The sequence below is a fragment of the Nylanderia fulva genome, unplaced genomic scaffold (assembly GCF_048542155.1).
Source record: "Nylanderia fulva isolate GAGA-0341 unplaced genomic scaffold, ASM4854215v1 Scaffold88, whole genome shotgun sequence".
In the NCBI taxonomy this organism is placed as follows: domain Eukaryota; kingdom Metazoa; phylum Arthropoda; class Insecta; order Hymenoptera; family Formicidae; genus Nylanderia; species Nylanderia fulva.
The window spans coordinates 426,917-440,211 of NW_028191004.1; the positions used below are offsets into that span (position 1 = coordinate 426,917).

Below are 13,295 nucleotides of genomic sequence, written 5' to 3' on the forward strand. Positions count from 1 at the left end.
CGGAGCGGTAGTCGTCCTAAGACGGTACGGAACGGAATATCTCTTTTTGGATTCTCCCGGCCTTTTTATATGGCCGCTCGCGTATGTTCGGGATTTTCCGCTTTTCGTCGGGATCGTTCGGTATCTTTTTAAATTATTATTACGGATCGTGGGGGAAAGTATTGTTCGAGCGTCCTTTTCCCCGCTTTATTTATCGTCGGCGCGTGCTGTTTGTTACATCGCCCCCTCGGTTCAGGAGGCCTGAATTTTGAGGCCTTACTTATGCAGACGAACCCTCCAAAAGAAAAACAAAAGGCTACCTTTTAACTGATGCGTCATCTGTATGTCAGGGCGCCGGTCTTGTTGAACCGCACGACCCACCGACCTTGAGGCGTTCGGATTTTGTACTTGCGGGAGACGTGCACCGCGAAATGGGGCACGTCGAATTCGACTTCCGGTGCGACGCAGACCCGGATCGGGGGGGGGGGGGGGGGAGTGGCAAAGGGCCGGAGGGCATCAGGAGCTGGGGCCGCTCGGTCTCGGTGCTGTCCTTCGGCCTGGTCGCTGGCGGCTTCGGACGTGGCGGCTCTCGTCTTGGAGGCGGCGGCGGCGGCGTCATCATGAGCCCTTCTAGCTTTTTCCGGTTTACGTGGTCGGATCGTTGTATTATGGTTCCGACTCGCGGTGGCCGAGCTGGTGGAGGCCACACCGATGGTTCGGATCCGTGGGCAGAGGTTGACGGCTGGTCGTCCTCGGCCAGGAGCTGCTCTATTTTGCGCAGTACGTCGGCTGTTTCGTTTGCCATTCTGATAACGACTGACGTGTCTTTGCTCGAGTCTGACGGTTAGAAGTCATCCGTGTTTTCGGCGGCGGGGTCGTCTGCGTTTTCTTCCTCGGTATTGGTATTGTCATTTTCCCTTCCTTCGTCGGTTTCGTTGTTGACGCGAGCCTCATTGTTTTCGTTGTCTCCTTTGTTTCGGTCGGTTCCGTTGGCCGGTTTCAAATTTTGTATATGTATACGTCGGTACCATTTTCCCCGGCGACTGCGCAAGTCCATAATTACCGGGGAAATGATGTGCCGCACTTTTCCCCGCTTTATTTATCGTCGGCGCGTGCTGTATTGTTACACTAGTATAGAACTTAATTAGCTCTTATTGCCTTTTTATTTGTAGATTAAAAATTTCTAAAGAGCTGTTACAAATTATGTTAAATACATACTTTTTCGATTCTTTAGTTAATTTTAGGTAGAGTTTACTTTAATACAATTTTAATATAAGGCTTAGTTATAAAGATACATAATAACAAAAATTGGGAACATGCTAAAAATGATGGCCTTCCTCAACATTTACACTAAGAAACAATCGTCTGCAAATAATATCAGGAATCTGTCATTAAAAACTTTTCCGCCAGTTCTGGGGCACTCTGTATAAATTATTATAAAGAAGGATGTTAAAAAAGATTGATTTTCCGACTATCGCCCTTATAGAAATTTATTACTAGTAACGCTAATTTATCACTTATTTCGAGTACTTAAATTACTGTATATCAGTATTTTAAGTACTCGAAATAAGTGATTAATTAGCGTTACTAGTGATAAATTTCTACAAGGGCGATGGAACTTAAAATTCGAGTTCCATAGAGAATATGAGAACTATTAATATTCTCTATGTTAGAACTAAAAAATTCTATTCAACAATAAAACAAAAATATTTAAATAAACAAACTAAAAAACATAATGTATTTGAATGTGGAATCAGATCTTTTATTCGGAAGTAACTACATCCTGGAATCTATTATCTCTCAATACTGATCTATCATATTGGATCCGCAATCTTGAATTTTGCGATCTCGATATTAAAACACTATTGATCTCGAACACTATTTAATAAGTGCTTAACCAGAACTTGATTTGATTGAAAATTTATCTATGTCATCGATTTTATAGTTGTCTTCTGATCGATCGAATGACGCTATTTTCAATAGTTTTGATAGATTTTTAATATTTTCCTCAGGTCTTTAGGAAAAAAGATCATCATTTTTACATTTTATATGGTTCATAGATACCCATGGAACTCGAATTTTAGGTTCCATCGATAGTCGAAAAATTGACTTTTTTAAACATTCTCCTTTATTAAATATTTATATAATTATTAATTATTAAATACAATATACATACATAAATTGTAATATATAAATTTTTGATCGATAATTCATTTTTTCTGTGAGATTACGAAGGAAAGACGGTCATCACGAGAAGCGAGCGTTTGGCAGATACGAATGGAGCACGTATAATGGCATTTATAACTTTTTTTTGAAAATTGCGTTGTTGGAATACAACTTTATTATATATGGTTGGATATTAAATAAGCTTTCAGAATTGTTATAAAAAAATTTTAAAATTTTCAAAATTTATGGGAGAGGAGGGAAGAATTCGAAAAATTGGACATTTTTGAAAAATTTGATTGCACTGCGTTAAAGACCATTAAAAACCATATAACTTTTATTTGAAACATTTTTTAATATCTTTTATCGTTTCGACGGTATTATCTCTAGTAGAAAAAAAACCGATTTTCTTTAAGGGGGTGGTTTACGTCTTAAATGTCGAGATACGCAGCTAAAAGAAATATGGGTCTAATATTTTTCAATGCTCTAAAACATATTCCAAATTCATGATAATCCTTAAGAGTCGCCAGTAATAAATAATGAAAATTATAATATGGTGGTTGTACAAAGAGGCTATTTTAATTATGTGGCGGAGAAATTTAGTAGGCAAATGTCCTTGATGCTTAAATCGTGGATCAAGACTAAGAAGAACATTTGCAAAACATACCAACAGCTGATCTTTTTACTACGTTGCAGACGGATGGATATTTCACCTCCGCATATTAACAACGGTATAGCAATTAAATCAAATATTTTCCAGAGCAGAAATGTCACACGTAAATGGCTATATTTCCAGCATCGTAACAAAATCGTGTTATTAAACTTAGAGATAGAGGATATCAACTGCAAATTGCGTGTCTTGCGTGCCAATTTGAATCAGATAGAGAAACGATTGTATAATAATTTACCGTATGATTTTGTCCTCGGATTTGTGGATTATAATAAGCATATTCTCTACAAATATAATAATAAAGAAAAGTGGCGTTTAAGAAAGAAATTCGATTACATTTGTCGGAAGTATTATGGGGTTCGAAATCCATTGACAAAAATAGATTACAGCAAATGGATTGTTAACATTAGTAATTATCGCGTTCCGGATTCAGTTATGAATTTTTTGAGTTTGGGTGACAAGTTTGGCGTGCCCATTTTTAGAAATAATAAAAATGATAGGAAAATCTCGGTTTTGGAAAACATAAAAAATATAGAAGCAAATTATAGAAAGTTTCCTAAGGATAACATCGACAATGTGAGATTTTCAGTAGCGAGCTCAGTACACAAATTTTTAAGTAAACAAAAGCATGTGAGTCATATTGATAGTTACATTTTTAATAGATATGCTTATTGTTCAAAATTTTTGAAATCAAATAGTAACATTTTCGTAACAAAAGCAGATAAGGGCCAAGTCACAGTATTGATGAATCGGACTGACTATGTGGGTAAAATGAATTGTTTACTGAAAGATGTTTCCACCTATAAATCACTTAATAAAAATCCATTAAACGCTCTCAACGCAAAGATCACGACCTTATTAAAATCTTGGTTGGATAATGGACTCATAGATGATTCAGTTTACAAACAATTGAGATGTACTAACGGCAATTTGCCTCGTGCCTATGGTTTACCTAAGATCCATAAAGTAGGTTACCCTCTTCGTATCATAATTTCAACGTTAGGAAGTCCGGTTTATTACATTGCATCTTATTTAAGTGAGATTTTGCAAAATGCAGTCAAAAAACCTCGATCTCACATTAAAGATAGTTGGTCCTTTGTTGAAATTATTAAGGATAAAAACATTGATGACGATCATGTCATGATTTCGTTGGATGTGACTTCGCTTTTTACTAACACACCGTGGGAATTAATAAAAGCAGCAATAGAAAATCGTTGGGATGATATCTCACAATCTACTTCATTTAACATGGCACAGTTTTTACATGCTATTGACACGGTTATGCGCTCGACTAGTTTTGTTTTTGATGGAAAATTTTACGAGCAGGTTTTCGGTTCGCCTATGGGGTCTCCTTTGTCTCCAATTTTGTCTGATATGGTTATGGACGATTTGGAATCATATTGTTTGCGTCAATTGGATTTTGAGCCCTATTGTTATTTCAGATATGTTGATGACATTTTTTCAATTATTCCGAAATGTAAAGTGGAGGATATGCTTACGATTTTTAATAGCTTTCACACTCGACTAAGGTTTACGTTTGAATTGGAGAACAATTGTTCCTTAAGTTTTTTAGACACAAACGTTATACGAGTTAATGGCAAATTGACGACTGACTGGTTCCGTAAGCCTACGTTTTCAGGCCGTTATATAAATTTTCTTTCGAACCATCCGATGCGTTATAAAATTAGTGTGATCACAAGCCTCGTGGACAGGGCTATTTTACTCGCGGACCCTATGTTTCACGAAAAAAACATCATCTTAGTCAAACGAATTCTTCGTAACAACTGTTACCCGTCAACAGTCATAAACAAAATTATTAACAGGAGACTTAGGGCGATTAAATTTGGCGGTAATTTTGGTGCGTCTAATCGAGATAAATTTGATACACGAAATGCTATAGTGTTGCCGTATATTAGAGATTTGAGCGAAAATATTACTCGTTGCATAAACAAAAATGGAATCGGTGTATTATATACCGTTCCTAAAAAATTAGACACATTGATAAAAAGAGGAAAAGATAGTATTGACAACTTAAAAAGAACCGATGTCGTTTATAAGATCGAATGTGCGAATTGTGACTCTACATATATTGGACAAACAAAGCAACATTTAGAAACACGTATTAAGGAACATAAAAATAACATCAAAAAAGACACGACATCACACTCAGTTGTTAGTTTGCATCGGACTTGCAACGATCATGAGTTCCGCTGGGATTCTCCTGTGATTCTGCATCAAGAAAAACAAACAAGAAAAAGAGAAATAGCAGAAATGTTCTATATAAAAAACCAAAGAAAGAGCATTAATTTACAAAAAGATACGGAGAATTTCAGTGGGATTTATGATCGCGTTCTTGAAGCTATTTAATATATTATATTGTCATATGTTACATATTTATTTATTTATTTATTTATTTATTTGACTTTGTATTGACGTTTTAAAAATTGCGAAAGACACAGTACTCTGGTTTTCTATTTTCTCAACGCGTTAGTGACTAAGTTTCCTGCTAACAGTCAACATCTATTTTTCTTCGTGCTCACTTCTGTCAGTTATACATTGTTCATCAAAACAATGGTTAATTTTGTCGGGGGTTTGCTGTAAATTTGATTTATTGTATAATATTAATCTGGTATGTAAACATATATATTTTTGTAAATTTGTATGATTAAGCGCATTAAGAGTATATTTATATGTATATAATTGTTCATAGATTACTTGAAAAGGGCTGCAATGACAGCCGAAACGTTGTAATTTAACTAATAATTTTTTAAATAAATTATTGCCAGTTTGGTCGACTTTAAAATTGGAGGAGAGATTTTCATATTCCAAATTCATTAAAATCGGTGAGGGTCATTTCCGACCGTTTCCTTGTAAGTGATTTATGTCATTATTCTATACAGAAAATTATTGTTAAATTATTATTATTAACTATTAAGATAAAACTTTACAACTTTTAAAACACGATATACACCTCCTTCTTCTCGGCCACAGAGCCCAACGTGATGTTATTGCGAAATTAAGGAATCTGAGAATCTGTATCCTATGTTTGGGATCTCAAGAATTCTTTTTGTACTTCTTTTACTTTTCCTGTAAAGAAATAGGCGCGAAAAATGTTGGTCCGAAAGTTGGCTAAATCGGGAATCGAACCCGAGACCTTCCGCTTGCCGGGCGAATGTTCTTCCAATCGCGTTGGGCTTTGTGGCCGAGAAGAAGGAGGTGTATATCGTGTTTTAAATTAAAAGAGCCGACCTAAAAATTCTTATTATTGTTTACAACTTTTGTCTACATTTCCATAATAAAAAAAGTCATGAAACGCGTGAAGTTTGTGTTTTGAGTCACGTTGTTGTCTTTTTCGCGTGTCTGATTTGTAGTCGAGTTGCGCAGGAAGTCTTACGATATATATGTGTGATAAAAAAATTAAAATAATACTAATGGCGCGCGCTTGTAGTGCTAGTCTCCTATTCTAAAAAAGGCATGTTATTGATATTGTTGTCGCTTTTCCGCGATGCTGATTGGCTCTCTAGAGTTGCCGTTGTTATACGTTAGATTCATAGGCATTGAGCAGTTGAGAGAGTTAACAGTTTGACAGTTGTCAAAATTTTATATAATCCATTTCTAAAAAAGGCATGTAAAGTCGATAATCGCATTTCTCAAAGTTTATTGTTGTCGCTTTTTCGCGATGCTAATTGGTTGTTTCGATTCGCGTTATATTTGTAGCATTGAGCAGCTGTCATTACGAGGATTATTAACAGTTTGACAGTAGAGTTCAAAATAAAATTAAATAAAATCATAAAACGAAACCAGACAATCGTGCGCGCAGCGCGTGCTTATGTTGTCTAATCTCTAATAAAAAAAATTATGTAAACCTGAGAAGTTTGCGTTTTGAATACATTGTTGATTCTTTTCCGCGTATACGATTGGCTGTTGATGATATCGGTAGAGAGAGATGTGAATGTAATTGCGCTGAAAGTTCGGTGACATAGTTTAATGACATTTCGTGACACATCGTGCAGGGGGGTTAAAGCAGAGAGGACATTAAGAAATTTCTTATATATTATATGTTCTCGTTTCGCCGTTCGAATGTTGGCTCGAATACGGTTAGAGACGGAGAGGGATGTGTATTAGTAGACGTGGCGGGATCCGATGACACTTCACTCAATACTTACTCCACTCACAAGTATATTTAAGATAAATTGTACAGTTATAATCGATGCTCGCTCGTGTGACAAAGTCGTTCGCTCGCGTGACAATCGCGGGACAATCTCAGATCGAACTAGCCCGGAAAAGCGCGCAACGGTATGCGCGGGGCCTCCTTCTCCCTGCCCCGAGCTCCTCGATCCACCCTGCAAGCAAGGAGAAGGACGCCCGCGCTGCCGAAGAGAAATGTTACAAATATATATAAAAACTGTCAAGAACGCTGAATTGTTGCTCTGACAATAGCCGAGTGTCGATCCAGAGATCGAAAACATGTTTTCGATCGTGCGACCTTCGGTCTCGGACATCGAGATCGAGTGTGGATCAGCGATTCTCGGCCGCCGATATTCCGTCGGTTTTCGTTCGCTCTCCAACATTATATATAATATATAATTATATATAAGGTTATTTTATAATATGTAAATAATAGGTATATATTTGTAAAGCTAATATTTTTTTATCGGGTTAGTTGGAATAGTGTTAGTTGCGTAATATATATATATATATATATATATATATATAGATAGGCTGTCGATATATATATATATATATAGGTAGGCTGTCGATATATATATATATATATATATATATAGTTTATTCGGACTCCCCTCGGAGTTGCCGGGCGTTTTCAGAGGGCCGCCAAACCTCTTACAATCTCCTCTTTTTCTCGTCTTTACAATATGCCCTTTACATTCCATTCATACATTTCTTCGTACAATAATCTTATCTCCCCTTCCTTTCTCTTCCCTTCTGTTTTTCCTCGACAGCCTTCCTCATCCACCCTTCTTCTTTCCTCGTTCTCTCTTTTTCCTTCTCCTCTATCCTCCCTCTGTCTGGATGGATGGATGGTACTTTCCGGCTGTCCTCTCCTTTTTGACTCTCTCTCCTCCTACTTCCTTTCTTTCTCCTTCAACCTCCATCGTCACTTAAGCTCTTCTCATCCTACCTCTTCCTGTCCTCTTCTCTCTCTTGCTCCTCCTTTTCCATCTCCTTCTTTCTGCTTTCTCTGCCTCTGTCCCGGTCTTCCGTCCTTTTTGTCCCGTCTCTCTCATCCATCTTTAACAAATACAAAACCTGCCTTTTCCTTCCCCCCTCACCTTTCCCCATTGCATACATAATAAATTCCTCTCTTCTTTCTCGCCTGGCCATTTCGCGACCTTACAATTCTCTAGGTTCCTTTCCCCCTTCCCCTTTTCTCTTCTTTTTTTCTATTTTCTTCTGTCTCTCTTCCTTTCTCCCTATCTACCGTTCTATCCTTCTTTCCTTCCTCTCCCATCTATTCTCCTTTCCTCTATTCCTCCCTCTTGCCTTCTCTTTTCTTCTATCCCCTTTCCTCTCTAACCTTTCTAACCTCTGCTTCTCCTTTCCTTCCTCCTTCTATTTCCCTTTCCTCTTTAAGGGGTTAGGCCACTGTAGAGCGCCCAAAAAAGGCCTATTTTTGATAATTTTTTACTATAAAACAAAAACAGTGATAGAAAATCCTTTTTAAGTACTTAATCTTACATACTTCGAAATATATAAAAAAAATTTTTTTGCATTTTTTTTTTACAAAATGGCGGTGACAGAGCTCTGCAACGATGACCACTCGTTTCGGACAGTGCCTTACGGGCGACCTACTAGCTGCTCCAATTTTTGCTCTAGAACAAAAAACCAAATTTTTTTTAATTCTTTATATCATTAGCTAGCGAACTACGTACGGAAATTAAAAAATAATTGTTTTTGTAAAAATGACACAAGTTTGAAGAAAAAGTTTCATTTTTTGACGAAAAATTTTGCACAAAATTGTTTGTAAAAAAAAAAGTTTACAACGAAACGTAAAATCCGTACGTAGTTCGCTGACAAATGTATCTTAGAAGCTACAGTTTAAATTTGAAGTAAATCGGTCAAGATTTGTGGGAGTTATGAGGTCGCCCAGTTTGAAAAAAGTGATTTCGAGAAAAACGCGTTTAAAGTTTTATGTAACAATCAGCGATAGAAATTTTTCGTTTACCTTTAATCTGCGATGCCTGCACCATATAATTGACCTTCCTCATTAATGTTCTTCTCCTCCTGGTCCTTCTTGGTCGATTTTAGTGATGATCGAGCCTCTTTTGCAGCATCTGTCAACGAGCGCTCCGAAAGTTTGATGCGTCGCGCGTCAGTCTCGAGGCAATAATTGTAGCAGTTCGGTCCAATTGTTATGCTTAATTCTCCCATAATCTTCATAAGGTTGGAATATCCATCATTGTATGTACAAACAGCAATATTACTTGCTGTATCGATAATAATTTTGCCGCTGGAAACTGATTTTGGAGCCATTGACCAAATCAAAGCGTTGTAACTTTCGTTACTGTTTTGGGTGTAGCCACCTAAACAACGTTTAAGAAGATCGTCACTACTTAATTCTTCATAGATTGGCTTAATAGCATCAAAAACCATTTGAGGAAGAGCTGGCTTATGCTTAAATTCAGCTAATTTATTAGTGGCTTTCGCCAGTTGCCACTTGCACCACGAATCTTTACCGGGCGGGCATTTATCGTGCTGTGGCTTTTCGTCTGTGGATAATTTATGATAAAGGGTCGCCCAGATCTCTCGCCTCATATTTTCAATTGAATTATGATTACGACGGATAGCTAATCCGAAATAAACAGACAATTCATCTATAAGTTTAGCAGTCAATTTGCCTTTTCCTCCAAGTCCTTTCATGGCATTCTTCAACTTGCGAAGGCGAGTACCCATTCGTTTTTGAACATGATCAATACATTCCTTTTTCTTTACTGATGAATTTTCTACTTGTTGTGATTCCAAAAGACCCTTAAAAGTTTTGGAATCTCCATCTCCAATGTAATTTACGTATTTCACCTGATGCAATTGTTCTGAGCGTTGGAACATTTCTATGACTGCGTCGACTTCCATTTTGCCGGCTGATCCCTCGTGATTCGCTTGACATTCGTTGGCGTGTGATGTTTTCCATTCTTCGTATTCTGTAGTGTCAACTTTTTTTTCCCAAAACTCACAAGTTTTACAATACTTAGACTTCACAACAATGTCAATTATTTTTCCAGAGAACCATCCAATTAATGTTACCAATCCGAACAGTGATGAAAAGCCACGTTTTCTCCACGATCCATCGCCTGACACTGTTAAACCATCTGTTTGACCTTTTTCTAGAGACAAAGCCTTTTCTTCTTGAGCTGCCATAAGCATACTTTTTTTAGCAACTGTTTCAGTTGCGTGTAAAATTGTGCGCGTGAGTTTATCGTAAAATGAATGAAAAATTGGTCGAGGAAGATCCATGAAGGCGCAAAACTTTTCTATTCCATGAAGACCAATACCCAATAATCGCATAGCAAAAATCATTCTACGATTTATTTCAAATGCATTATCAATAAAAGGACAATTCGGAATGAAAATGTCGTCGCAGTTCTCACAAGAAAGAACGATTTTGAATCCCAAGCCTCGTTTGCTGCTTTCGCTAAATGTCACTTTAGAATGGCACGTTTTACACACAACAGATTCCGAAAGTGCAGTAAAAACCGCAATAAAATTTAGTAAACGGTAGCCAAAAGTTTCATTCACTTTAATTTCGTTATATGACTCTTCAGATCTCCTCAGTTTCTTAGCAGAAGTACCGACGCTCTCTGGAGGCGGAGCCTCCATTTCAAATCGATTCAACGGTCTCTTGCCTGATATCTTCGATCTATACTCATAGCTCTTACTACCTCTCGTACTTTTACGACTCTGTGGTACTCTTCCACTCATTGTACCAGCAATCACTAATTTTATCAAGCGTATAATCGATATACAGATTTTGTATCCGAAAATGTAAGAGAGATAAAAATGTCGTGTACACTGTATCGTTCCAACGGCTGTACTGACCCTATACTAACACATTTGCTCTATTATATTACTAATGCCATCTACACGTTCACTAGGAACCTAAGAAAATCTTACTCAAGCTGAACTGTGCGTAACTAATCCGTTTATTATTCTCAGAAGGATCCCTTCGCAAACGCTTCAAATCTTACCGAAAGGTAAGATGCTTTGAACTTCCAAAAATGACACTTAGGAATTTGTATCTGTTATAAAACCTTTTTTTTCTTATTTCTAAGATCTTAAAGCATCATTTAAGCAAAAAAAAAAAAAAACGATTTTTTGAAATTTCTACAGTGGCCTAACCCCTTAACCTCTGTTCCTCCTCTTTCCATTCCCATTTCTCCCCCTCTATCCACAACCTTTTACCACTTACCATCGCCTCTTTCCCTCTAGCTCTCTCTCTCCTCGCTCTTTCCATCATCATCCACCTAATTCTCCTTTCCTCTCTTGTCAAATCTTCTTGAATTCCTATTTCTCATTTCCTCCACATCATTCTCCCATTCTCCAATAGCTCCTTCTTATCCTCTTCATTCTTCATCTCTACCATCACTATCATTCTCCCATCATCTCCTCTCACCTCCCATGATCCTGCTATATCTGCTTTTCTATTCAGCACCACCTCTGTCATCCTTTCCAGTAGTATCCTCCTCTCCTCTTGGTCTTCTCCATCCAGTCCTCTCCATGCAATATTTTTTCTCTTCCTCCATCTTCTTTCCATCTCCTCCGCTCTTCTTTCTATTTTCTCCCTTTTCTCTCTCCTCTCTCTCTCTCTACTCCTTCTTCCTTCTCTTTCCTTCATTTTTCTCCACATTTCTTCTCCCTTTTTCCATTTATTCTCCTCTTTACTTCTCCTGTCTTTTCTTTCTTCTTCTTCCATCCTTTTTCTTTCCACCTTCTTCTTTCATCTCTTCCTTCCCTCCGCTCTGCCTTTCCTCCTGTCTTCTCTTTTTCTTCTTTCTTCTCCGTTCTCCCATTTCCTTCCTCTTTCCTTTTCCTCTGTTCCTCTCCCTCTTCAGCTCCCCAGGCTCCTTCTTTTTTTTCATCCTCTCTTCTTTTCTTTACTTTTCCTTCTATTCTTCTCCTTCTACTCCCTTCTCCCTCTTCCTCTCTCTTTTCCTCTTCCTCCTTCACTATTTTCCACCAGTCTTCTCCTCTTTCTTTTAGCTTTTCTTGTTCTTCCAATCTTCTTCCTTTCCCATTTCCTTCCCTCTTTTGCATTCCTCCTTTGTTCCTCTCTTCCATTTCCTTCTCTGTTCCCCCCTGGGTCTCCTCTTCTATCTCATCCCTTTCTGCCTCCTTGTCTCCTTTCACTTCTTTCTTCTTACTCTCTCTCTCCCTCACCCACCTCACTATCTGCTCCACCATCATTTCCACTCTGTCCATCTTTCTCTTCAGCTCCCTCAATTCTTTGCACCCGCTTGCCCTGCTCCTCTCTATTCTTCTTTTTCATTCACTTTCTCCTTCACCTTCCTGTATTGCACTTTTCTCCCTTCTCTTCCTTTCTTCCTACCTGTCCCTTCCTCTCTCTTCTTTATACCTAACCATTTTTTATCTCCTTCTTCGTCCTTTTCTGCCTTCTTCTTTTCTCTTTTGTCGTTTTCTCTTTTTCTCTCCTCTCCTTTTCACCCTTTACTTCTTACTTCTTCTTCCTTCAGTCTTCCCCACTTCTGCCTTTTGTTTAATCCTTATCTCCTACACTTTTGCCTTTCTTTATTCTCACCATGTGCGTACTTGCGTATCATGCGTGACAATGCACGCGCAACTTTCTTCCTCTCACGTGTTCTTCCTGCTCTCCTTTGTGCCACCTCTGGCTCCCTCTCTCGTCTATCACTACTACTATGCTTTCTTCCTTACCGTCTTTTCCTTCCTGTCTTATCGACCCTCTCCTTTCTCCTCCTCTGTTCTTTTCTTTCTTTTTTCCACACACAGTTTTTTATTTTCTCCTCTCTTGCTTCTTCCTTTCTATCTTCTTATCTCTGTTCCTTTCCTCCTTTTTTCTCTCTTACTCATCTTCCCTTCCTTTCTCCTGCTCCTCCTCCTCCTCTCTTCCTCTTTGGCTGTGCGTTCTCCCGTGACATCTGCCACGTGTACAACTGTTCCACAGCCATCTCCTGCTCTTTCCCCTTTCTTTCCATGCACTTTCTTTTCCATTCTGTTTCTTCTCTAGCTCTTCTTTTTCCTTCCTCCCTTTCCTTCCTTTCGCTTCCTTCTTCCATTCTTCCCTGCATGTCCCCTTTTCACCGTGCGTACCGTGCATGCTTTCTCCACGTGTCCACCATTTCACTTCCTATTTTCCATTTTTCGTCTCTTTTCCTTTGCTCGTTTCCTTTCCCTTTATTTCCTTACTTTCTTTTATTCGTCCCTCCTTCCTCCTCACTCCCGCACATTTTCTTCCTCCTCTTTCACCTCACATTGTCTTAACTTTTTCGGAGCA

The 13,295-nt window shown here is 38.2% G+C and overlaps 1 protein-coding gene across 1 annotated transcript; it reads right to left on the minus strand.

Annotated features, from left to right (window-relative positions):
* Positions 1-8,475: 8,475 nt before the first annotated feature.
* LOC114932878 (uncharacterized) lies at positions 8,476-11,166 on the minus strand. The gene is made up of 2 exons (XM_085489568.1): positions 8,997-11,166; positions 8,476-8,643 (listed from the first exon to the last, which is right to left on the minus strand). The coding sequence occupies exon 1, from the start codon at positions 10,745-10,747 to the stop codon at positions 8,999-9,001; it is 1,749 nt and encodes a 582-aa protein (XP_085345694.1). The 5' UTR covers positions 10,748-11,166; the 3' UTR covers positions 8,476-8,643; positions 8,997-8,998.
* Positions 11,167-13,295: the final 2,129 nt, after the last annotated feature.